The 26716-nt window shown below is 41.3% G+C and overlaps 1 protein-coding gene across 5 annotated transcripts in view; it reads left to right on the top strand.

Moving 5' to 3' along the window:
* Positions 1 to 26716, top strand: part of TAFA5 (TAFA chemokine like family member 5) — a 330481-nt gene that overhangs the window by 242494 nt on the left and 61271 nt on the right. For 3 of the 5 annotated variants that reach the window (XM_081958793.1, XM_081958790.1, XM_081958791.1), the window contains exon 3: positions 20101 to 20228. In XM_081958793.1, coding sequence (XP_081814919.1) covers positions 20101 to 20228 — 128 coding nt within the window. Of the gene's footprint in view, positions 1 to 20100; positions 20229 to 21600; positions 21672 to 26716 lie in introns of those variants that run through there. The other 2 variants (XM_081958794.1, XM_081958792.1) reach the window with 2 other exon arrangements.

Genomic DNA, 26716 nt, shown 5'->3' with positions numbered 1-26716 from the left:
TAACTGTACCTCAGAATTGGGATGGAAATTAGTCATCATTTCCATTTCTCTAAATGTTTTGATACCATTTTGAGCCTCGGGGAATGGATTTTTGTGATATTGATATGTCATAAAGTACCATTGAGAAATGAAACAACAAACTTTAGAGGAATGCTATTTTTCACAGTCATAACACTGCTGGCAAGTAATTGCCAAAGGAGAAGCATCACTTTAGAGATGAAAAACCAGACACATAATGTCATGAGGTTTTGTTCTCTCTTTCAGAAGCTCTGCAAGTATTTTCATAATTTGGTAAGCATCCAAATGCAGTTTTGATGGGGGGGGGATTACACTCAATTTTGATTTACAGTTTATGGTTATTGAAAACTAATGAAGGTTTTTTAAAACCTTTAGGAAATTTAGTCCTAAATTTGGGCTGCTTTGGTTTTAATTTAAAAAATGAGTATATTATTATTCCATGATCAAAATTCAGGAAAAAACATTGTGAAAATATTGTGAATAGTTTTGCTTTTCATCATATAGTTGAAATATCAACCCTCTTCTCTAAGCTTTTCTGCCAGAGAAATTCTGCCAATGTGGAATAAATACAAAGGTATCAGAATAATAAGCAGTTCTATTTATTTTTTGAATTATGTTTCTTTTCTTAATAAGTTTACTTTATAGAGTTTATAACATGTTATTTTTGGAATGCATATAAATATGTGCATAAATATTCATATATCTTTATTATCTTCTGTTGGGTCATTTTGTACAAGTTTAATATATTAACAATTACTCGATGTAGCTCTAATATTCCAATAGCCCAATATCTAAAAACCAAAGAAGTAAATTATTAATAAAATTTAGTCAATCCCAGAATTATTCCTCCACGTTCCCTACATTTCTTTTCCTGAAAGGCTATAAATTGATAATTTACAATCTATTATAATTTTCCAGTTTACACCTTCCCAATTGTCCAAATTTTAAAGTCTTTTTATCTTTTCTTCTTTCTTTTTTCTTCTTCTATCACCTTTCTTCTTTTTCCTCATAGAATGTTCTATCAAGTAGCATTAGTAATCCAAATGTAAATTGGCCCATCAAGTTCCCTCAAGTCTTTCAAATCCTTCTGTAAACAATTTCAATAAACTTTCTCCAGTAGATGGCTCTCCTGCTCCCATTAAACAGTGAGAAAAAACAACAGCTGATGGGGGGAAGGGTTTGAAATAACAATAAAAAAACAGTTTCTCCCAATAATCACTTTTCAGAGTATTATTAAATCTTTTCCACACTTTCTATATTTTAAAGTTTCTATTGAATATTTCTTTCACATCTGGGTCTTTAATTTTTCTCTTTCTCCATGTATCTAATCACTACTTTCTTAACATTTGGACATTATTATTATTATTTTACTTGGGTTAGAACTCAGGAATAAAAGTTGGAAGTTGTCTCAGCCAATTTCAATGCTCTGTCCACAAACTTAATGTAAAGTCCAGCACAGATCTTAATGTACCGGTTGTCACAGCTTGTGACTTGCCAAAAATGTCCATAGTCCCTGCTGACATTCGGGAGAGCTTTCTTCTGACCTAATGAGGAAATTGCAGTTTCCTCGTGGTCAATGAAGCACCTCTCCTTCCTTCACCACCCCTCCAGGACAGCTTTGACCCCATAGGGTCTTTCGGCATGCAGATACCGGCTGGTTTTTATGGCGCTCAGTGGAGCTCCGCTATTTTCAAGCCGTTCTCACCACGACGCCAACCGGTCTCCTCTGTTTTCTACATAATTTTGATTTATTTGGTAATTATGGTAATGATTATAATAAGTTAGCTTGGTGTATGGCTCACCCTACTATTTCAAATAAAGTTCATAGACAGTCTCTAAGTAGTGACAACTATTTCATGTTTCTTGTATAAGTTATTTGTAATGTATTTCAAATGATTTTGCTTTCATTGGTAAAAATTGCAAAAAATGACAGGAACTTTTGAGAAATTACTATTAGTTACATTTTGTTCTTTGGGGCATTAATATAGTCTTATGGGGAAATGTGTGTCCCTACTATTATTTTCAGTGCTTCGTACATAGGTTAAGCAATACAATAAATTTTCTTTTATGAAAAGAAGTCTGTATGTTTGTTGCTTGGTAACATGAATTTATGTGAATGGATGCTTTGTTTACGTCAGTCTGTAACAAAGTTAATATTGTATGATAGACTCGTTCCTCAGTTCCTAATATTTAGTTCTTAGAGTTCAGTAATTACATCTATGGAATAGTAACTGTGAATGAATTATAAGAAAAAATAAACAAAATGGCTATTATTCAAATGTTAAACTGTATTGTGTTATTGTGTATTACATATTTGAAGCCTATAAATTCTTAGACCCTGCCCTTCACTGAAGCAAAATGTAATAAAAATGTCACAGTTCTGCTAAATTAAATGGAATTCAAACCAAAATGATTTGACAGCCTAAATGTCAATAATGTGGTGTGTATCTGTTCATCGTTTAATCATATCAGAAGTGATGATGAATTAATATAATGCCTTTATCTTATGCTTTACATTTCATAGTTTGTTTAGGTTGTCAGATTTTTCTGACAATTAAAATATTCTTAATTATTATGTACATTTTAAAGCAACATTCCCAAGTTCAGCTTTATACATCGATTTCCCTAATATATTATTATTTTGCAAGCATTCAGAAAACACAATTTTCTGGCATCACATTTTCTAAATATGTCACTGATTATTGCTATGCACTGTTGTTTATATTGATGAATAAGCTATTTTGTTTTGGGAGAGATCTATAGCAAATTTATTTTATATCTATAAGCTTGTGACTAGACTAAGTATTGCATATATCCTGCAAGAGAATAGAGCAGCATTTTTAATATAGTACAAATATTTAATTCTTCTACAGGCTGTTTTGTGCAACCTAATAGACTTAAACATTTAACACAACTTTTAAAAATGTTAGTTATCTGATTTTAAGATAACTTTGTGTTATATTGCTTGAAATTGTACCATTCTAAAAAAAATTTAATACATGAAGACATAGTTTTAATAACAGAAGTCCCTCGTGATGTTTATGTACTGCAACAGTCTTAAGTAAAAGAATTATATTTCTTGATTTCGGTATTAATTTATAAAATGTTACCTTTTTTATATCAGTGTGTGTGTGTGTGTGTGCGCGCGCGCATGTGAATACATATACACACATACCAGTGACGTGCAGTGAGGTTTATGACTGGTGAGGCTGGTGACGTCATCAAACCACGTGGTTGCTCCGATCGCTCGGGCGCAGCCCAAACAGAGAAGTTTCTTTTCTCAGAAATGTCAGAAAGAGGCAGGCAGGCTGCCGCAGCTCCACTGAGAAAACATTTCTGAGAAGAGAAACTTCTCCTTTCTCCTCCTTCCCCCCCCCCCACTTCTAGCACTGATGATGTTACCGTGTTTCCCCGAAAATACAACGGGCTTATTTTCTTTTGCCCCACGAAATATGCCCTTGTGCTTATTATCAGGGAGGCCTTATTGTTTTGGGGCTGCCGGGCGGCTGCTCCCTTGTGAACTGGCTCCCGAAGAGCCGGGCACAGCCTCAGGGGCGAAGCAGCCATGAGGTAACCATGCTCACGAGCAGCCACCCAGCAAATCCCCTCTCCAGCCGGGAAAAGCGCCATTCACTGACCTAGGGGGTATCCCTAAGGTGCCAATCCATGTGGTGCTCTGCCCGCCCCCCCAGCTCCCGCAGCTTGGCACATTCGGGATACCCCCTAGGTCAGTGCATGGAGCTCTGCCCGGCTGGAGAAGGGGGTTGCGCAAGCGCCTGTTTCGCCCGCAGCTTCACCAAGCCCTTGCGCAGCTCTCCCAGGCCACCGCCGCTGGTCGCTGGCCGCTGCTGCCCGCCGCCGACCGCTGGCCGTTGCTGCCGACCGCCGCCGCCCCGCTCCGAGCATAACTTTCAAACTCCAAAACTCGCGGCCGAATCTTCCAGCATCGGCCGCTCTAGGAGTGCTCTCTATGGTTGGCCGGCTGCTGGAAGACTCTGTCTGGAAAACTCTCTGTCCAGCAGCCGGCCCACCATAGAGAGCACTCCTAGAGCAGCCGATGCTGTGCCCGGCTCTTCGGGAGCCAGTTCACAAGAGAGCAGCCACCCAGCAACTCTCCCCTCTGGCCAGACAGAACGCCACTCCCCAACCTAGCGGTATACCGAAGGCGGCAAGCAACGTGAGCGCTCCCCCCGGCTCCTGTAACTTGGCGCTTTCGGGATAACGCTAGGTCAGTGATCGGTGCTCTGCCTGGCTGGAGGGGGGTGGTTTGCCCACGCGAAAATTGTGGCAAGGGTTTAGTTTCGGGACAGGTTGTATTTTCGGGGAAACACGGTACCTAGGCATTTTTTGCATCGGGCGAGCCCGGGATCCTTGCAAGGGGAATGGGACCACGTGTGCAGGCGGCTCCTCAGCGCACAGCCTCAGATTAGCAAAGCCGCGATCCCCTTCCCCTGCACACGTGGTCCCATTCCCCTCCTTCCTGAGCCAACATGAAGGGGACCACGGCTGCGCTGATTGAGGCTGGAGCTGAGGAGCCTCTTGCACACGTCCCATTCCCCTTGCAAGGATCCTGGGCTCGCCCGATGTAAAAAATGGCGAGATCGGCACACTTGGGGCTGCTGCTGAGATGTCCAGGGAGGCTAAACCAAACTGCGCGCCTCTCCCAGCCACTTTCATGACTTCCTGGAGTAATTCTTTTTTATTTTCATGATGAGAGTGGTGAGGCTCCACCTCCCTCCCCTGACTGCACGTCACTGACACATACATACACACACACATACACACACACAAACAAAATTCCATGGAAACATGTCAATAAATGTTGCATGTTTGTTCCTGAAAAGATGTTTACATTTTCATTGCTTTAAACTTTGGAAGCTCCTGTAGTCAATACAATTGCATAATATATTTCAGTTTGTACAATGATTTTCTCTATCTATATAGAGAAAATATATTGCAAGAAAATTCAAGATGAAACCAGTATAAAACAGATTTCAGCATTATTCTTTACCATAATTTTCTTTGAGCAGATAGAGTGAATTTCTAGTGCAATAGCAAAAGTTTTTTTGTAAAGAGAGGAAGGTTGAGGATCCTTGTTGACTTGGTTACTATCCTGGGCAGGGATGAAATCTACTTACCTTCGCTACCGGTTCACAAATGTGAGTGCATGCGCAGGACCTTCTGCGCATGCGCAGAGCATCAAAAGCAGACATGATGATGTCTGGGTGGGTAGGTGGAGCCTGTACAGCGTGTGCCTGCGAATGTAAGTAGAACAGTGAAGGGGTGGAATCCACTGTGTCACATGATTTATATTAGCTAGAAAGCTAATATAAATCATGCGTCACAGCCGATTGTTGGAAATATCTGTTTGCCCAAACCAGCAGCATTTTTTTGCTACCGGTTCAGGCAGACCGGTAGCTTTTTTTTTACCACTTTAGGTCTGAACTGGTAACATTTCACCCCTGATCCTGGGTACTTGTTTGGTACTTGTTTGGACTTATCTGCCAGGAGTGTCACCTGTTGCAAAAGTGAACTTACTTTCTTTTTTTCTGTTTCTGCTTAGCAGCCTGAAAATCTACAGATTTATGCCTACCAGTGCAGCCAGTTGCTTTTCTGTCATTGTATAACTATTGCTAAGGCAACCCTGAAAGAAACAGTTTGGTAACTTAATTTTGGAAGGAGAAAAATTGCTAACTATTGAGCATATAATATCATTAAAGCAGAAATTTAAATATGAATTCATATAAAATATGGCTTTGTATAATATAGCGATCAGCTGCCCATCGTAAGCAAATGGGTTGTGGGTTTGTTTGTTTTTTTGTTTGCAAGAAAGTAAATCTAGGTCAAATACGAGATACATATTTATGTATTCAAGAATTCATAAAGATTGTTTGTAGATTAACATATGTTGTTTAAATAGAATTCAGAATTTATGTTGTTAAAAATAGGAATTACAGTTAAGTGCTAGCTACTGAGCATATAATATAATTAAGACAGGCATTAAAATATGAATTCATATAAAATATGGCTTTGTATAATATAGCAATCAGCTGCTCAGCATGAACAAATGGCTTGTGACATTTTGTTTTTGTTTGCAAGTAAGTAAATCTAGGTTAATTAAGAGATGCACCTTTATGTATTCAGGAATTCATAAAGATTATTTGTGGATTAACATATGAAGTTTAAATACAATTTAGAGTTGTGTTTAAAATAGAATTATGAATAGAATAAAAAATAGAATGATGAGGAGAAACACTGCTAAGAAAAAAAATAGTTTATATTCATATGTATCCCTAAATTATGATTTAGTAGCCAGTTTTATTAAATAGATATTATATTTTACTTTAAAATATTCGTGTTTGAGTGTTTAGCATATAACATTGCTGCAGAATGGGCAACCATTAGCATCTCTTTCAAGAAAGGGCCTCTTTTCCTGGGCTCATTCAATATCCACATGAGCAGAGGTGGGTTCCTACCGGTTTGGACCAGTTCAGGTGAACTAGTAGTGATATGCTGACCTGGGTCGCAGAACTGGTAGTAACCACTGGATGGCCATGCCCCCAAACTGCTCCACCCGCTTGGACGTTTGCCCTGCCTTGCCTTCGCCACCACGTGCATCCACTGCTTCCTCCTGCCTACATGCAGGTAAACATTGCGGCGGGTAGAGGGGCAGCTTGCAAGCTTCTCATGCTGGAAAGAGCAGTGGCAGGAGAGGGCAGTGGTGGCAGCCCCCCAACGTGTCAAAAATTTCCACCACCGTTTCAGTGGGCGTGGCTTGGTGGGGGGTTCATGTGACTGAGTGTGTGTGAGTGATGTCACGTTGGCCATGCCCACTCAGTCACATCCCCCCCCCACCTAACCACACCCCACCACTGCACATAAGCCTAAGAAAGTACATATACACATTAAGGGGGTACTAATAGCACAGTATAGAGGATGCAGTGGCTCAGTGGCTAAGATACTCAGCTTGTCAATCAGAAAGTTGGCAGTTCAACAGTTTGAATCCCTAGTGCCGTATAACAGGGTGAGCTCCCGTTACTTTTCCCAGCTTCTGCCAACCTAGCAGTTCAAAAGCACGTAAAAAGTGCAAGTAGAAAAATAGGAACCACTTTGGTGAAAAGGTAACAGCGTTCCGTGCACCTTTGGTGTTTAGTCATGCTGGCCACATGACCATGGAGAACATCTTTGGACAGTGCTGGCTCTTCGGCTTAAAAACTGAGATGAGCATCGCTCCTAGAGCCGGAAATGACTAGCACGCATGTGCAGGGAGTCTTTACCTTAATAGCACAGTATATTATCTTCAAAGCAGCTAACCGTACTCTCTCAGTGCCTCCTTAACTCAGATATCATTTTTTCCTGGGATTATGTGGTCTTTTTAAGACCTTGGCTGACAGGTTGAAAACAGAATAATAATGATGGAAGGTACCTTGGAGGTCTTCTAGTCCTACCCCTTGCTCAAGAAAACCCTACATCATTCTGGACAAAGGTGTAGTAGGTATGCCCATACCTACTCCTATGCACCCTTTTGGCTTTGAATCCATACCGAAACACATTCCTGTTTAGAAAGTGATATGGTTTGCTTTCATGCCTAGGAAATGAGAGCTTCTTAATACTTAGCAGTTGTGGGGAAAGGGAATTGACCATACATCAAGAATGGAAGTGTTAGCTCTGTGCTATTTGATAAATAAACAAGGTTATGAAAGCCATATTTCCCTCACATAGTTAACCTACCAACATAGGGAAGTACTCATGCTCCAATTTAATACTATCCTCCAACTTTGATACTCATCTGAGCTGGTCTTTCAATGGAAGCAAACACTGCTGATCAACATATTGTAACATACTATTGTATTTCCGTTCTGACTGCTATCTTTTCATCAAACCAAGCTGAGGAAAATAAATCCAATTATATTTTTTCTTATGAGACTTTCATTTATTTAACAGCATGTATAATACATCTTAATTCTGATGAATATAGGCGGCAAATAACATGGAAAATAAAATTACATGAAGCAAAATAGGTAAGAAAAAACTAATACCCCATGGCACATGCTTTAAAGGATTTTTAGAGTAACTTTCTCAAAATTAAGCCAATTTGGTCTGGTCCAGTAAGTTCCTTGCAACTGTTTAGGACTTTTATCTCAATTTCTTTTGTGAAACAGATGAGATGGAAATACAACACATAACTTGATTGTTGCTTGATTGGTGAGTAAGAACACCAGCAATTGAAGGTGATGTCAAAAGCATTTGCTGAATGTCCACCGAGACTACAAGAACAAATGGCAGGCTGTTGAAGACTTTAGACAAAGAATAAGTAGAACTGAAGGCTTAACGAAATAACAGCCAGAGCTGTCATGACAGGATGAGTTCCAAATGCAGGCAATTGAAGCTATTCCTGAAGGCTAACAAATAGTGGAAGGAGAATGGTAAATAACTGACTGCCAGTTTCAAACATACTACTAACTGATCAAGATTTCCTTCCATTTCCTTCCCAAATGCCTGTGACAAATATGTTGGAAAAACAACAGAACCTTTGTACAGGAGCACAAGGTGGCTGAAACTCTTATGTGTAGCTTATTTTATCACTGAACTGTGCTCCCCCTACATTGTGCTGTGACATAAACAGTATTGTATTGTTGAGTTCTAAGGGGGCGGGGGACGGGACCTGCCCTTGGTTTCTCTTTTTAGAGTGTTGGAAGAAATGTCCTTCTGGGTTCAGTTCCAAGTGGGGAAAAAGACACTGGATTCATGGAAATTGTTTGGAAAGAAGGTTTATTGATGATAGACAGGTCCTGGGGGGGGGGGGGAACAGGTCCTGGAAAGGGGAATCACATGCCTTGAAGACCTTGAAGAAAGAAAAAGGGTAGAGATGCTGAGAGTCCCACATGGAGTGGAGAGAGGGATAGATTTATGCCCTCTCTTGGGCTCCACCTTAGAGTTTCCTGTTCCTGTCCAAGAAATGTATCTCATTGGCTGTCAGACTCCCAGGGGAGTGGGGTCTTAGCTAACTTGTAGGCTGTCTGTGTCCCAGGCTTGGTTGAGCCTTGCTGGGTGTTGCAATCTCTCCAGGTGCCATGTGGTGAGTTATGTTGCTAGATGGGTAGAGTGCTAATCCTATCATGCCTTAATCCCATCACCCTGGACCTGAAAAAAAAGGGGGGGCAGGGATCTGCTTTGTCTTTAAAACATGTTTCTCCTTTTCTCATCCAGGGAAATATAATATTCTGCCTTGTTAACGTTTTCCAGGGTATTTCATTTTTCTAGTAGAGGGGTGGGTGCTAACTTCTTTCAAGAGCAAAACCATTGGTAAGGATTCTGTTATTATAGAGATGGTGATAATTCATGGACCTTCTCAGAATCCCTTGTTCTTGATTCATGAATTTCATACCGCACACTATAAATTAAGAAAGCTTCACCACAGAAAACTTATTAGGGGTGGTTGTAGTAGCATCACATTTAATAGAGAAAGTTGTGACTGTGTTTATTCAGAAAGGTTGCCCAAGAGAATAGAGATGTTTTTTTTTTCTCTTGAAAAATAGAAATTGGCAGAATTGAATATTAAACTACTGTAGATAGATATAGATATAGATATAGATATAGATATAGATATAGATATAGATATAGATATAGCTAGATAGAGCATGGCTTTGCCCGGATATTTATTTATAGGGCGGAAATGTCCAGACTAAATGTAACTTATAATGTTGGATTTTCCCCCTTACCAGAGGGAGCCCCCTTGTGGAGTACTGTGAAGCTGTTGCCATGGCAACTCCACTGCCCTGTACAATAGAAGCCATTTTATGGCAGTACAGTAGAAACCATTTAAAGGCACAACAGGCTGTATCTTAACAGAACACACATCCTGAAGGGTGTTGGGGTGTCTTACCCCCACAGTATTTTTCTCCAGAGAGCAAGTCATCTGTGTACCAAGTTTGGTTGAAATTGCTCAAGGCCTTCCTTAGTTACGCTGGAACACACACAAAGAGAGAAAAAGCCATTTATATGTGTGTGTGTGTACATATATATATATATAATGTTGTATTTGTGCTGATAAATAAATAAAGGGATATTTAAATAAAGGGTATTTGGGCGTACCAGGGGTTGTAACACACATACATACATACATACATACATTCATACGTACATACATACATACATACATACATACATACATACATACATATATACACACATATATATATACATACACACACACACACACATATATATATATACACTGTGTGTATGTGTGCATACATATACACACTCATGCATACATACATGAAAGAATTAATTTTTACAGTACTATCTTAGCCTTCATTTGTGTTTCTATAGTTTGCACTTTGCCATTTATGTCCTCTTAAACTCGTATAATACCTCCACTGTTTATTTCTTCCTGCTCCCATTAACTCTGACATGTTCAGCATACTGGAGACAAAGTGAAATGTCCTAAAAACCTGATCTCTGCAGTGGTTTCTGCTGGCATGCCAGAGATCACTTTAAATTTTACTTTGCTTCCAATACACTAATTGAATACAACCGAGCGGAACAGCAGGAGATAGAAACAGAGCACAGAGAGTCCTGACAAAGATTTTTCTCTGGAGGCAAGCATTCAATTAACATCCCTTGTTAGACAGCAAAAACTAAGTACCCTGAAGCTATCTGTCACTTATTTGTTATTTCCCTGAAAACTAGAATTTCTACAGTTTTGGGGCTGTACAGTTTCAAAGTCCCATTCACCAGGGGTGGTATTCACTGACTTTCCCTACCGATTCGCAAATGTGGGAGCCCACGCTCGTCCATGCATGCACTCGTCCTTCCGCGCACGCGCATTGGCTTGAAAACGTGCCTAAATGGGACGGCATAGAACTGGGCCAGGTGGGCAGGCCCACCCGCGGTTTCCATTATTGGTTTGGACAAACCGGTCCGAACCGGTTGAATATCACCTGTGCCATGCACCCTACCTTTGTCACTTACGTAATCCAAGCTAGATGGTCAGTTGATGTTTGATTGAATTGCTACTTCAAAGCAAGGTGGTAGAATGGTAATTATTCCTCATTCAGGAATTTTGTACAGATGCATTTTTGCATTTATAATCCCACTCCAAAAATTGGAAGTATGTACTGTCAGTATATATGCATGTACATGTATTAATGTACACACACAAACAGGCACATATGCATACATACATGGGAACATTTTGAGCATTGTATTTTTCTCCTCTTTAGAAGTCTTAAACAGAAATTAGGCATATATTAGAAACAAGTATTGGCAAGACTTGGACTAGTTCATTTAGGTTAAACTTTAAGGTCCTTTGTTTTTAAATATTCCTATAAAATAGTAATTTATTTCCTACTTTAAAGAAAAATTAGAAAAGCAATATCTGGAAATTTTATTCACTAAGGTTTATGTGTAACAAAATACTGTAAGACTTATGCGAAATCTCTTCCATTATAGCAAAGTATTTTGTAGCTGGAAATACTTTTGATCTCAAAATTTCCAAATCATGTTGTATTACATAATAGCATATTTGGAGACGTGGAACATGTCAGGATAGGACTATAAATCCAAGTGGATTTTTTTTTTCTACGATGGGAAGACACTAGTAATTTCTTGTATTTTTCATCACTCTTCTTTTAAAATTCATATATAACATATATTCATTGACTATTAACAGTGTTACTGATAGAGATTTATATGGACTTTTTCCTACAGTGCGTTCTTCAGATTTACTCAGCAAATCTATATCTATTTAACTGGCATTTAACCCCTATTGATCTCATGATCAGGTTTTTAATATGTTTTCTTTTTCTTCCTGGAGAATCCTGGCCGTGTGAATAAGCTTCATGCTAACACTCTACTTCCATCTAGACCTATCTGTCTGAATTAACACTGTTATTTAAAATAAGATTATCTGGGGCAGTGGTTCTCAACCTCCCCCTGATTTGTTTCCCTCTTTTTCCTCTTTCTCATTCTCTCCCTTCAGCTCTCTTTCATTTCTTTCCCCCTCTCCCTCTAATTTGTTTCCCTCTATTTTTCCTCTCCCATTTTTTTCCTTCCAGCTCTCTTCATGTTGGCTCAGGAAAGAGCCGGAGCAGCCGTCTCTGGATGCAGAGAGAGAAGAGTTCCAGAGCCCTGCGCAAGGAGAGCCCGGTGCAGTGCAGGAGAACTGGAGCTCTTCCCTCCCTGCACCCAACCAGCTGCTGCTGCTGCTCCCCATTCCCCTCCATCCTGAGCTAACACGAAGGGGACAGTGGCTCGCGCCAACCTGAGTCTGGCACTGAGGAGTCTCCTGCACAGTGTGACTCCCCTGCGCTGCGTACCCAGTTACTCACCTCATTGTGTAGTGGTGACAGTGGGAGGAGAATTGTCCCCTCCACCTTAATCTTCACCCAGGAGGGTATTTTGCTTGCATGCGCACACGAAAGAGATGAGCGACTAACGGTCTCCCCCTCGGATCTAGGCGGAACTAAGTAGACCCTGCTCAGCGGAGCCATGCCTGTGCTGGGGGGAGGGGGGGTAAAGCGATGTCAGGTGGAGACTCAGCGGCCACCACAGCCTCTCCTCAGCCATTGCCCTTCTTGCTGCCCAAGCCTCCCCCTTTGATGCAGCTCAACCCCGGCAAAGGCCTGTGCCCTGTAGGAGCTCCCGGGCAAGAACAGTCGCTGAAAAACGCCCGCATGGGAGGCCGGCCAGACTGGCCTGCTGGGAAGCCCGTCAGTCTTTTGGCGCCTCTCCTTCCGCCACACGGGGTACTCAAGATGCTCCTTCCCTTTGGGCCGGCTTCTTGCCAGCCTCTCTGTGGGAGGCTCCTCAGTGACCCCTGTGAAAAGGTCATTCAACCCCAAAAGAGGTTGTGACCCACAGGTTGAGAACCGCTGATCTGGGGGGATTATTACTGAAATATGAGTCCATCGTTTTCTAGAGACTGGACCAGTGGTGGGTTGCAGGCGGTACACCCCGGTACGGGCATACTGGAGTCTGCCCGGAGCACTGGTTATCCTTCCGGTATGATGCTCCGGAGGGCCCACCTGCCTGCCATCGCTCCTTACCTGTCTTTAAAGTCTTTGGCGCTTCCGCTCACATGCACGACACATACAGTGCCTGCGCAATGCTCCGCTGAGCAGCTGGAGTGTTGTGGAGCCTTGCGGAGGCATCTCTGGACAGTAAGATGCATGCATGCGCTGCGTCCATATGGACAACACCGGGCCTGTTCCAACTGTACCAGTTGGAACGGGATCCAGAACCCACCACTGGACTGGACACTAAAGCATATGCTGAATAGTTATGAGAACTGGATATGTCCGGTCTAACAAAGAGAAGGACTAGGGTATGTCCTTGTTATGATAGCAATCTTCAAATATTTGGGGGATGGTCGCAGAGAGAGGGGGTCAATCTATTCTCCAAAGTAGCTGAGGGCAGGATAAGTAACAGATGGAAGCTTATCAAAGAGAGATCCAACTTAAGAGTTAAGGAGACATTTCCAGTCAGTGGACTGGAAATTACTAGTCAATTAACCAGTGTAACAACTTGCCTCCAGAAGTTGTGCATCCTCCATCACTGAAGTTTTTTCAGAAGAGAGTGGACCTTTGTCTGAAATGGCAATGGGTCCCCTGTTTGAGCAGGGGGTTGGACTAGAAGGTCCCTTCCAAATCTGTTATTCTATTCTTCTGTCATTTGAAACAACACATTGTGCACAAGAGAAGTAAAGTGAACTTATTGAAATAAAATAACCACTAAGGGTTTGGAATTCTGATTGCATTTTGAAAGCCAGTTTTAGTTTTAACAGTGTTTTAAAATGATTTAGATTTCTAATTTGACTTTTGGATTATCTGACCTTCAAATAACTGCTTTTAATAGCTAAGACTTTTTGAACTCACGAGACTTCCTTGAAATATCTGTCTCTATAGCCCCAAGTCTTTTTAAATTAGACCCATTGCAATTTTATATACCGCAGATAATCTCAATGTCTGTGTGTGTGTGTGTGTGTGTGTGTGTGTGTGTGTGTGTGTGTGTGTGCGCGCGCGCACAACTCTGGAACGCCTCAATCAATTTCAACCAAACTTGGTACACAGATGACTTACTCTCTGGGAAAAAATACTGTGGGGGTAAGTCACTCCTAACACCCCTTGGTGTGTATGTTTGTGTGTGTGTGTGTGTTCCAGCATAACTCTGGAATGCCTGGGCTGCTGAAATGACTTGGTACACATATCATTTACTCTCTGGAAACAAATACTGTGAGGGTAAGACATCTCTAAGACCTCACGGTATGTGTCAGTCTGTCTGTCTGCTGGGTACATTTTCTCTTCTTGCTCCTCTTGTTTGTTTTATTATTACTATTAGATAGTACAGCTTTTGCTCTCTGTGAAAACAAAAAGTCTTCCTGTTTTGAAAGCTTTAGGAGTTATGATAATTTAGCATAGGTTACCATATACTTATTCTCTTGTTACAATCCAACAGGTCCTCTAAAATCTATACTCTTGAAAACAGATTTGAGAGGGACGCCCTGCCGTTAAGTCTCACTCATATGACTGTGTTAATATTTTCTGTTACAGTCTACTCAGTTACAGTCCTTCTCTTGCAGTGATACAGATCCCATGCAGTGATAATACTAATGTAAACATACTCAATGGAAAGAGCAGGAAAAGGGAATTTGTTTAAAAAGAAGAAGGAAAGCGATATATTCAGTAGTTGATAAAAGATCAGGATAGGGAGAGAAATTCAGTTTCATCTATTGAAAAGCAAAATATTAATGCACATAAAAATCAAATATATACCTGCAATGAGGGGTCCTTGATGCTCCCCTAGCTTCGGTTTTTTTTTGCAGATGTTTCATTACTCAAATTAGGTAACATCATCATTGCTAGTAAGGAGTGTTGTTTGCTGTCAGTTTACATGCTTTACATGCTATTAGCTAAGACTTTTTGAACTCACAAGATCTTACCTGTCTATGTGGATGGGGGCGGTTTTAGAGATTCTTCGGTTGGACTGTTTACTGTTGGCAGTTTCTTGATTAGGCAGGGGCGGAATGCTGCCGGTTTGGGCCAGTTCGCCTGAACCGATAGTAAAATAAGCTACCGTTCGTCCAAACGGTAGTAAAAAAAAATGCTTAACAAAGTAAAAAAAAGTTCTGATCAGCTATGCTGCGCGATGATAGGAACTTTTTAAAAAAAAATTTTTAGCATGTGGAGACTGTTTTTGCTCCCTGGAGACTTATCTGAGGCCTGTTAGGCCAAAAACGGGGTGGGGGTGCTGAGAAAGAAAGAAAGAAAGAAAGAAAGAAAGAAAGAAAGAAAGAAGGAAGGAAGGAAGGAAGGAAGGAAGGAAGGAAGGGAGAGAGAGAGAGAGAGAGAGAGAGAGAGAGAGAGAGAGAGAGAGAGAAGAAAGAAAGAAAGAAAGAAAGAAGGAAAGAAAGAAAGAAAGAAAGAGGGAGGGAGGGAGGGAGGGAAGGAGGGAGGGAGGGATGGGGAGAAAGGGAGGGAAGGGAGAAAGAAAGAAAGAAAGTGGGAGGAATGGGGGGAAAGGGAGGGAAGGAAGGAAGGAAAGAAGAAAGAAAGAAAGAAAGAAAGAGGGAAAAAGGAGAGGGTGGGTGGACCACAAACCTGTCACTAGACGCAGCTTCAGAGGGTACCTTGAAAGAGCACAGCAATCCAGGGCTGTAAGGGACCTGGAGGTCATCTAGTCCAACCCCCTGCTCTCGCAGGACAGTGTTAAAGTAAGTTTCTGTCTTTTGAAAAAAACCCAGTAACATGACTACATAGCCACTCCCACCCAGTCACATGACACCCCCCCCACACACACACCAAGCCACGCCCACTGAACTGGTAGGAAAAAAATTAGATTTCACAACTGTGATTAGGGTATTGCTTACTTGATTGTTGGCCTGAAGTTAATCTTGGAGTTAACCTTGAAGTTCTTGATTGGGTTATTGCCGAATTGATTATTGGTCTGAAGTTAACCTTGAAGTTTATCTATGCTGATCTGGGTGCTGATTGCTGGTGGAGGGGTACTTTGGTCTTTTTGTTCCTTTTGGGGCTGGGCGATAGTCTCTTTTGCATAGTCCATAGGTGTTGTTAATGTCTATGTGTCTAGTGATGGCTGATTTGTCAGAGTGCCAGGCTTCTAGAAATTCCCTGGCATTTTTGGACTTGGGGTGGCCTGGTCTAGAATTGTCACATTTTCCCAATTGAAACTATGGCTAAATCTGTCTATATGTCGCGAGATTAAAGAATTCCCATCATGTCTTCTGACTGCCAGTTGGTGTTCATGGATACTTTCTGCCAATCTTCTGCCTGTTTGTCCTACACAATAGTTGTTGCAGTTCCTACATTGCATGTTGTAGATTATTCCTATTTTTCCCCTTGGGGTTGCTAGGTCCTTTGGTTTGCTTAAGATGTTTTGAATATACCTGCAAAATTCAAATTGCTAAAGCTCTTAATTACTGACCCTTATAAGTTACTTAACTTTGCATTATGGTAAAGCATCAACATTTATATATGTCGATGCTTTACCATAATGCAAAGTTAAGTAATTTATAGGGGCCAGTAATTAAGAGCTTTAGCAATTTGAATTTTGCAGGTATATTCAAAACAATGTATTTTTTATGAAGTGATACAAAAAAGAAATGATAGAAACAAATTGACTATTTGTTAGACCTAGAACTGCTAATACTTAATGTTGATGTTTTTTTTATATATTTTTATATTGTAAAAGTAGCGAGATTTGGGGGGATTCTCTTTTCTTCCGCACGATGTAGCTGTCTAAAAATTTTTATATCCCTACTTACCCTTTTTCCTTGAAGAACTTGTAAAATCAATAAAACTTTATTTAAAAAAAACATTTATATATGTCATCTCCCAGCACAACTGCTTATCCAGAAGCATCAAATGTGTCTATGTATATGTCAAAATAGTCAGGATGGCACTTCTTGTCATACAGTCAAAGCTCTCCCCTTTTCTATGTACCCTATTTTTCTGAGTATAAGATGCACCTTTTCCCCTCAAAAGAGTGGTTGAAAATCTGGGTGCGTCTTATACACTGAATAGAGCATTGTTGCCTTCTGAAACTCTGCCTCTTTTACCAAAATGGCCATGCATAGCTTTTAGAAGGCTTTCAGAGAGTCCTGGGGGCTGGAGAGGGCAGAAATGAGTGAAAAACGGTCCATTCCCCCCCCGCCCCAGCAGCACTCTATAAGCTTCCTAAGGGCTATTCATGCCTTTTTTTGGGAAAAAAAAAAGGGGGAGACCATTTTTGCGAAAAACGGGCCGTTTTGGGGAGGTTTGCAGAATACAATTTTTTTTTTTAATTTTCCTCTTCAAAACCTTGCTGTGTCTTATAGTCCGGTGCGTCTTATACTCCAAAAATATGGGTATATAACATCACTTGTACATGAGACTGAGGAATCTGATTGCATGATCACAATATTCCTATTATCTTATTCCAAAGATTTGTATTGAGTATTCTTTCAAGTATTGCCTTGAAAGAGGCGGTGGTGAGGCCCCTACTCAAGAGGCCTTCCCTGGACCCGGTGGAGCTAGCTAATTATCGTCCCGTCTCCAACCTTCCCTTTTTAGCGAAGGTTGTAGAGAGTGTGGTGGCACAACAGTTCCCACGTCACCTGGAAGAGGCCGACTATCTAGACCCGCGCCAGTCCGGCTTCCGGCCGGGTCACAGCACGGAGACGGCCTTGGTCGCGTTGGTGGATGATCTCTGGAGGGCCAGAGATAGGGGTTGTTCCTCTATCCTGGTCCTATTAGATCTATCAGCAGCCTTCGATACCATCGACCATGGTATCCTATTGCGCCGGCTGGAGGGGTTGGGAGTAGGGGGCACCGTTTTGTGGTGGTTCTGCTCCTACCTCTCCGACCGGATGCAATGTGTGTTGGCAGGGGAGCAGAGGTCGACCCTGAGGTCACTCACTTGTGGGGTGCCGCAGGGGTCGGTCCTCTCACCCTTCCTGTTCAACACATACATGAAGCCGCTGGGTGAGATCATCCGTGGTTTTGGGGTTGGATACCATCTGTACGGTGATGACACACAGTTGTACATTTCCACCCCAAACCACCCCAACGAGGCCGTCGAAATGATGTCCCGGTGCTTGGAAGCCGTTCGGGTCTGTATGGGGGACAACAGACTCAGACTCAACCCCTCCAAGACTGAGTGGCTGTGGCTTCTGGCGCCCCGGTTCAACCAGTGGATTCCATCGCTGGCCATAGGGGGCGAACAACTGCCCCCTGTGGAACGGGCGCGCAATTTGGGCGTCTTCCTTGATGCCCGGCTGTCGATGGATGACCATGTGGCAGCCGTGGCAAGGGGGGCGTTCCACCAGGTTCGCCTGGTGCGCCAATTGCGCCCCCTATTGGATCGGGACGCCTTACGCACGGTCACTCATGCGCTGGTGACGTCTCGCCTGGACTACTGCAATGCTCTCTACATGGGGCTCCCCTTGAGATGCACCCAAAGACTACAGTTAGTTCAGAATGCGGCCGCGCGGGCCATCATGGGAGGGACAAGATACTCCCATATAACACCACTCCTGTGCGAGCTGCACTGGCTGCCTGTGGTTTTTCGGGTGCGTTTCAAGGTGTTGGTTACTATCTTCAAAGCGCTCCATGGCACGGGACCTAGTTACCTGCGGGATCGCATCTCACCTCATACATCCCTGCGACCAATCCGCTCTCACAGGGAGGGACTCCTCCGGGTGCCGTCCACTAAGCAGTGTCAACGGGCGGCGCCCAGGAACAGAGCCTTCTCTGTGATGGGCCCAACCCTCTGGAATGACCTCCCCCCCGATATTAGAACTACCACAGACCTCCGCTCCTTCCAACAGAAGCTTAAGACCCACCTGTTCCAGTTAGCTGGCTTAACCGATTCATAATCCCATTTACCTCCTGGCAAACATCTTATTGGGCAGTTTTTTAAGGGTATTTTAATGTTTATTTGTATTTTATTTTATATATTGTACAGTCTACATCCTACCTCCTCCGCGTACCTATTTGTATATTTGTTTATTGAATGTATATCTATATTTTGTACTATACTGTTTTAACATGACTGTACACCGCCCCGAGTCCTGTTTAGGAAAGGGTGCGGTTTAAAAATTTGATTAAATAAATAAATAAATAATAATAATAATCTTAATTTTTTTTCCTACTTAAAAGAATAGTCATAAAGAGCACTTTCCATGCAGCATCTGGAATTAATCTATTTCTTGCCTATCCATCTCAGGACAAGAAGAGATAAAAAAACTTCTCTGTTTGGGTTATTGGATGCTTGCCTGGCTTCCAGTCTCAGTGTTGTATGACTTATTGGGGGGGAAACAACAACTTCAAATCATAATGCACAATTTCAACATTATAATTAAAATTAGTCAGAGATTACCCTTTGGCCACAGTGTCTAAGTATGTTTCTTCTTTCTCCCTAGAGAAGTTTGTTTATTTATTTGTTTGTTTGTTTGTCAAACATGTACAAGATAGCAGGTGTAAGTATGAACATGGACATCAACAAAGAAAATGAATAAAAGTAAATGGGCACAGTAGGACAGGGACAGTAGGCAGTTGACAGTTTAAGTTTGAAGCTGTGAGAGTTTCAGGCTGTAACAATGATGTCCGGTAGAGCATTCCAGGCATGGACCACTCTGTTGCTGAAGCTGTATTTTCTGCAATTGAGTTTGGAGTGGTTTACCTTGAGTTTGTATGATTATTTGCCCTTGTATTATTGTGGTTGAAGCTGAAGTAGTCATTGACAGGTAGGACGCTGTAGCAGATAATTTTGTGTACTATGCTTAGGTCGGACTTCAGGCAGCGCAGTTCCAGATTGTCCAAGCCCAAACTTTCGAGCATGGTGGCATAAGGGATTCTATTGTGAGCAGAGGACTGGAGGATTCATTGCAACCCGCTCAATCCTCAATCGTATTAATGTCCGATATACAATGTGTACTCCACATGATAGTGAAGAAGAGTGAGGAACAAAGAATCACACATGTGATTACTGAATCGTCATCAAAATGTACACTGCAGAGAAAAAAATGCATGTATTGCAAACTGATTTTTGTCTCTCTTTTTTCTCTTTCCTTCTGAACAGCACGCATTATCAAAACAAAACAATGGTGTGAAATGCTTCCATGTTTAGAAGGAGAAGGCTGTGATTTGCTAATCAATAGATCAGGCTGGACCTGTACGCAACCCGGTGGGAGAATAAAGACAACCACGGTGAGTTTTCTTGCTTCTTGCAATCCTTTGGGTAGAAAAAGTGATCAACTGGGTGTGAAAAAGCAACAAAAAAGTAAAAGATTACGCTACTTCAGAATAAAATATCTTTAATACATTAATACTATAATACAATCATAGTCATAATTTTCTTATTTAGATATCCTTGATTGCAATCTGACTCATTATGCATGGTGGAGAAACTTCTTTATTTGATACTATAAGTGCTAGTAATCAGGACGACAGATCAGAATTTCCAAGAATTCAAATTGTGGCAGCGGGAATCCTGTACAACTTAAAACCTTGTTAGCAAAAGACACCAAATTTACATGGACAGTTGCTCAATGATTGTGTCTAGAGGCTGTCTTCTTTGTAAAGTGAATTGTTTCTTAAGATGGCACCAGTGATTGATTTGATGCTATTTATTATCAGTTTATTTTTTATTAGTAACTAGAGATCAAAAAAATTCATTTCAATAAGAATGTTTCTCAAGACTCTCGACATTTAGCAAAGACAAATTTGTTCTGCTGGTTTCTGCTTTTTTTAATTGTTGACATTTTTAATTAAATGTTTAACAAGTTTTCATGATGGTTTTGATATTTTTATTTTTATTATAAATTGCTTGGAGTGCCATCTGATAGACAATATAAAAATAAATATAAATATACAAAGGGAATGCACGCAAATAAACATTAGATCAAGAAAGACATTTTGGGGAAGTAAATGTCGTAGTATCAAAGGTAAATAGTAGAAATCATGTTCTGATAGAACTGACAGTCATTTAACTGTCTTTATACCATTTCCAACATGGATGTGTCTGTTAGTTGGATGGTTACTCTGTCTTAAGTAACTTACAAAATTTTGCAAAACCAGAACTATTTTCATGATCAAGCCGGGAAATCTATTTGGCATGTACATTCTTTAATTCTTATTGCCTGTATTTCTGGTCCAATTGATTTCCACGTCATGTTTTGCCCAGTGGTGGGTTCCAGATCCCGTTGCAACTGGTACGCTGCAACAGGGCCAGGCATCTACCACGTGCTGCACGTGCTTGGGCCTGCAATGCTTCAGCTGCTCGGCGGAGCACTGTGCGGGCGCCGTACGCTCCGTGTGCATGCACAAATGGCCCAGTTGGGTCAAATACAGGTAAGAAGGGCAGGTGGGACCACCGGAGCACTATACAGGAACGATACCTGGTGCTCCCAGCAGGCACCAGTACACCCGTACTGTGGCATACTGGCTGTAACCCACCACTGGTTTTGCCATAAAACTAGTCAACGAACCTCCTGGTATCTCAATTATGTGAAGAAGAAAAAAAATCAAAACTCCAGCCTACTAAAAAATGTCCTTCTACTTTGCTTATTATTTGTGACAGACAAATTAAAGTATCCAGGAATCAACTTTGTATGTTCAATTCAGAATTTGGGAGCCATTCTTCTCCTTCCCTAGGTACGTTGATGAAAATCCATCCCCATGTTCACAGTACGATTCTACAGAAGAACTTATTTTTTCATGTGATTGAACTGGAATCCTGTGGTTAGGAAGGGAGGAAGTTTGTTCAGCATCAGAGGTGGTATTCAGCTGGTTCGGACTGGTTCGGGCAAACTGGTACTCCGACAATTAGTTGGCCCCTCCCCTGCCCTGCCCTATCCTGTCCTTTATTTCCTGCTTTCTAGCTCATTTCAATTGCACAGCACAGCTGATCCCCCCCCCCCTTTCACTGTTTTACTTACCATTGCTGATTAGGAAGGTAAGCAGCTGAGCTTCTAAATGCTCCATTTTCAGTGCTGCACATAAGCACTTTAGGCGCATACGCATGCAAAGCACGCGCTCAATGAACCAATTGTTAAACCGGCAGCATCCCACCAGTGTTCACTGCTCTTCCCATATTGGAGTGCATACATGAAGAACAGACTATTATTATTTAGTAATGTATTAGTTTTTTAACAAATAACCAACATTGTTTGAATCAGTAGGGACCAGGGAGAAGTTTGGACTGTGTAAATAAAAGTTGGCAATGTGAAACCACCGATAGCATTTGGTTTATTTGTTGATAAGCATGATCAAATTTGCAAATTGTCATTATAAACTATATGAAAGAAATGTGGGATTAAAAAGAAAACCAGTGTGGTAGGAAGTGAAATAGGCTTATCTGTTTGATGAAGCTTATATCTGAATTACAGTGGCAATAGTTATCTTAATTTTTATAGTTTAGTGTTACTGTAAAAATAAAAAATAAAATAAAATCAAAAGGCATGACATTTTAAAAAATATTGTGACTACGTTTTGTACCTCTTCTGTAGAGCTGAAAAAGCTCTCTATAACATTTTACATAGGAACAGTAAAATATACCAGTGCTTAACTTTGACTTACATGAGACAAAAGAAAATAGAGGAGAAAAACAAGGGAAATCCAGACATCTGTTCTTAAAATTATAGCAATAGCATGTCTTAGAATGACTGCCTGGAACAGAAAAAGTTCAAGGAATGGAGATGCCAAATGTGACTGTTCTCAAGAACTGTTGAAGTAACACTTGTTTTCTATCTCCTCTGCATGTTGGAATGGGCTATAGTATAGTATAGTATAGTATAGTATAGTATAGTATAGTATAGTATAGTATAGTATAGTATAGCATAGTATAGTAAAGACTTTATTGTCATTGTACATCATGTATACAACAAAATTGGGTTTAGTATCACTGGTGCAATCCATGATAGAAAATACAAACAAGATACATAATATAAAGAATAATCTCTATGCAAGTAATTAGGGTTGGGGGAGAAAAACTAGTCATACATTTCCACATGTGCATGGAATGATTGTGGTTGCATTTAAGAGTCTGACAGCCCAAGGATATAAACTATTTTAAAACTTATTTGTTCATCTGGCTATGCTTTGATGTCTTCTGCCCGATGGTAGAAGTGCAAAGAGACACTGACCAGGGTGTGAATCATCTCTGAGTATCTTCTTTACTCTGCTAAAGCAGCGAGACCTGGCAATGTCATCCTGTGGTGTTAGAGGGCAACCAATGGTTTTTTGAAGGTGGCATCCCAAGGAAATTAGTTTTGCTTCTCATCTCTGCAACCATATGGCCCAGCATTGAAGTGCCATTATTCAAGATTGAATTTAATTGGTTATTAATGTGTATTGTTCTTCAGAGCAAATGTTAATTTCTTATAAAGGCTATAAAAATTGTGATTTTAGAAATGTACACAACTTTGATACATCTAGGTTGTTGTTGTTGTTTTACTTAATTTCACACATCAATTTTAAAGAACTGTTAAAACCATGTTCATGCTCTTTATCTTACATGTAACACGTGAAGGAGAATTGAAAATAATTCCATCCAATGTCAGGCTTTCATTTTCATGAACAATAATTGAACTGCAAGCATTTTTATACCTCTCATTGAAGTAAGAGCCTGTTGTCATTTTGATTTTTGGATTAAATGATAGCTGTCTAATCTACCCCTGCTGTCAAAATGTTTCGGTGATGTACAGACGCATGAGAAATGTCTGGTTTGGATGCAGTTTGCTTCCAAATATTAGTTGTAAGGGAGTATCTGGTTACAAGACATCTGATTGAAAATTGTAAGAAATTCTTGATTTGTGTATAATGCTTGCATCTAGGAGATAGAACAGCTTCATTTTCATAATTTGTGTATGTATACAAATTTTTAGCAATAACTTATGTTTAGTGAATTTAACGTAGAAGATACAAAAGTAGACACTCTTTCTTCTATTGAAGATACAAGGAAAAATAATTTCATCTTCGGAATGCTGTATATTATCAATCCTGCACAACTATTTAATTGTTTACTTATTATTTCATCATTTTTCTTGATGAGGTTTAAAGCCATTGAACCTATTAAAATCAGCTCTTCATGAGGATGTCTATGGAGATTCTCAGTTATCCAGGTCATGGTTGTCCCAAAAGTGCTTTTTTTTCAAGAGGCAACGACTTTCTGGTTTTTCCTTTTGAAGATGTTTCGCATCTCATCCAAGAAGCTTCTTCAACTGTGACTGGATGGTCCTTCCATTCCCCATCATTCAATCAGAGCTGAAGAAACTTCAATGAAAAGCAAAACATCTTCAAAGAAAAACCAGAAAGTCCAGTTGCCCCTTGAAAAAAGCACCTTTGGGACTCTTCATGAGGAGTTCGTAGCATTCATTCTGGCTAATTAATTCATTAGCAGCTCCCACGGCACCTAGACGAATCCGACTATCTAGACCCACGCCAGTCCGGCTTCCGACCCGGACACAGCACTGAGACAGCCTTGGTCGCGTTGGTTGATGATCTCTGGAGGGCCAGAGATAGGGGTTGCTCCTCTATCCTGGTCCTATTAGACCTCTCGGCGGCTTTTGATACCATCGACCATGGTATCCTATTGCGCCGGTTGGAGGGGATGGGAGTCGGAGGCACCGTTTTGCGGTGGTTCGGCTCCTACCTCTCCGACCGGAAGCAATGTGTGTTGACAGGGGGGCAGAAATCGTCCCTGAGGCCACTCACTTGTGGGGTGCCACAGGGGTCAGTCCTCTCGCCTCTCCTGTTCAACGCATATGTGAAGCCACTGGGTGAGATCATCAGTGGTTTTGGGGTTGAGTACCATCTTTACGCTGATGATACTCAGCTGTATATTTCAACCCCAAACCACCCCAACGAGGCTGTCGAAGTGATGTCCCGGTGTTTGGAAGCCGTCGGGGTCTGGATGGGGGACAACAGACTTAAACTCAACCCCTCCAAGACCGAGTGGCTGTGGTTACCGGCACCTCGGTTCAGCCAGCTGACTCCATCGCTGGCCATAGGGGGCGAACAATTGTCCCCTGTGGAGCGGGCACGCAATTTGGGCGTCCTCCTTGATGCCCGGCTGTCAATGGAGGACCATGTGGCAGCCGTGGCAAGGGGGGCGTTCCACCAGGTTCGCCTGGTGCGCCAATTGCGCCCCCTACTGGACCGGAGTGCCCTGCGCACGGTCACTCATGCGCTGGTGACGTCTCGCCTGGACTACTGCAATGCTCTCTACATGGGGCTTCCCTTGGGACGCATCCGGAGACTGCAGCTAGTTCAGAACGCAGCCGCGCGGGTTATTATGGGAAGTACACGTTACTCCCACGTAACACCTCTCCTGCGCGAGCTGCACTGGCTACCTGTGGCCTTTCGGGTGCGTTTCAAGGTATTGATCACCATCTTTAAAGCGCTCCATGGCAGTGGACCTAGTTACCTGCAGGATCGCATCCTACCACACACATCCCTGCGACCTATCCGCTCACACAGAGAGGGGCTCCTCCTGGTGCCGTCTGCTGGTCAATGCCAGCGGGCGACACCTAGGAGTAGATCCTTCTCTGTGATGGGCCCAACCCTCTGGAATGACCTCCCCCCAGACATTCGAACTACCACCGACCTCCGTTCCTTCCGGCAAAAGTTAAAGACTCACCTATTTCAATCAGCTGGCCTGGCACTTTCTTAGTTTTACCTCCCGGGGATTTACTCATTTTAATTGGGTTTGGGGTTTTAATAAGCTTTTAATGTATTATATTTATTATTCTATGTACAGTCTTACAACCTCCTCCACCTACGTATTTAATTATTTAACTGTTTTTGTATGTATTTTATAATGTATTTTAGGGACTGTACACCGCCCCGAGTCCCTTTCGGGAGAGGGGGCGGTCTATAAATATGAATAATAAATAAATAAATAATAAATTAAAAGGCATAGGTTTTTATAAACTAGTGAGCTAGAGTTCGTGAAAACGTACACCATTTTATAAAATTTATTAATTTTATAGTTATTTATATACTTAGCATAGGGGTGTCAAACTGGTGGGCCGGTTGCTTTGCATGCAGGCCATGCCTACACCAGCTCCGCAAAGAGGGAAAATGTCACAATATATCACGTGATGGCAACATGATGCTGTGAGTTTGACACCCGTGGTATAATAGGATGTTTAGTTGACGTTTCAATTGCCTCTTATCTACAGGAAAATTATAGCTATTAATCTGAAAAGTATTAATTGATTTTTGGCTACCATACTTAACAGAGTTCTGCAATTCCTCAACAGCTAACCTTTTTTAAAATTATATGATTTTATTGCTAAATTTGCTGAAATAAGAAATTAAGGAGCATGAAGACATTAAACAATAGTTTATAGTAGATAAACAATATAATTATTTCAGCATAGAACAGGATTTTGCTAGTAAAACATACTAAAAATATAAAAATGTACATAACAGGAAATTCGTGATATGTACATATGTATGCATGTATGTATGTATGTATGTATGTATGTATATTGCTGATGGGATATTTGTCCATATAATTTACACAGCTGCCAGTTTTCCATCCCACACCAAAATATGTACAATGGATTATTAATTTCATTAATAATGCTGTTCTATGTCCATTCTCAGTACACAATGTAAGTATATTCTGTTTCAAAGAATTTAACATTTTATTTGAGACTAGCTGATAACCCAGCATTGCCCGGGTATTT

This window comes from Natrix helvetica (genome assembly GCF_964273705.1).
Source record: "Natrix helvetica genome assembly, chromosome: 6".
Classification (NCBI taxonomy): domain Eukaryota; kingdom Metazoa; phylum Chordata; class Lepidosauria; order Squamata; family Natricidae; genus Natrix; species Natrix helvetica.
Note: the sequence above shows the minus strand (reverse complement) of the source record. Positions and strands in the feature narration are given on the sequence as shown.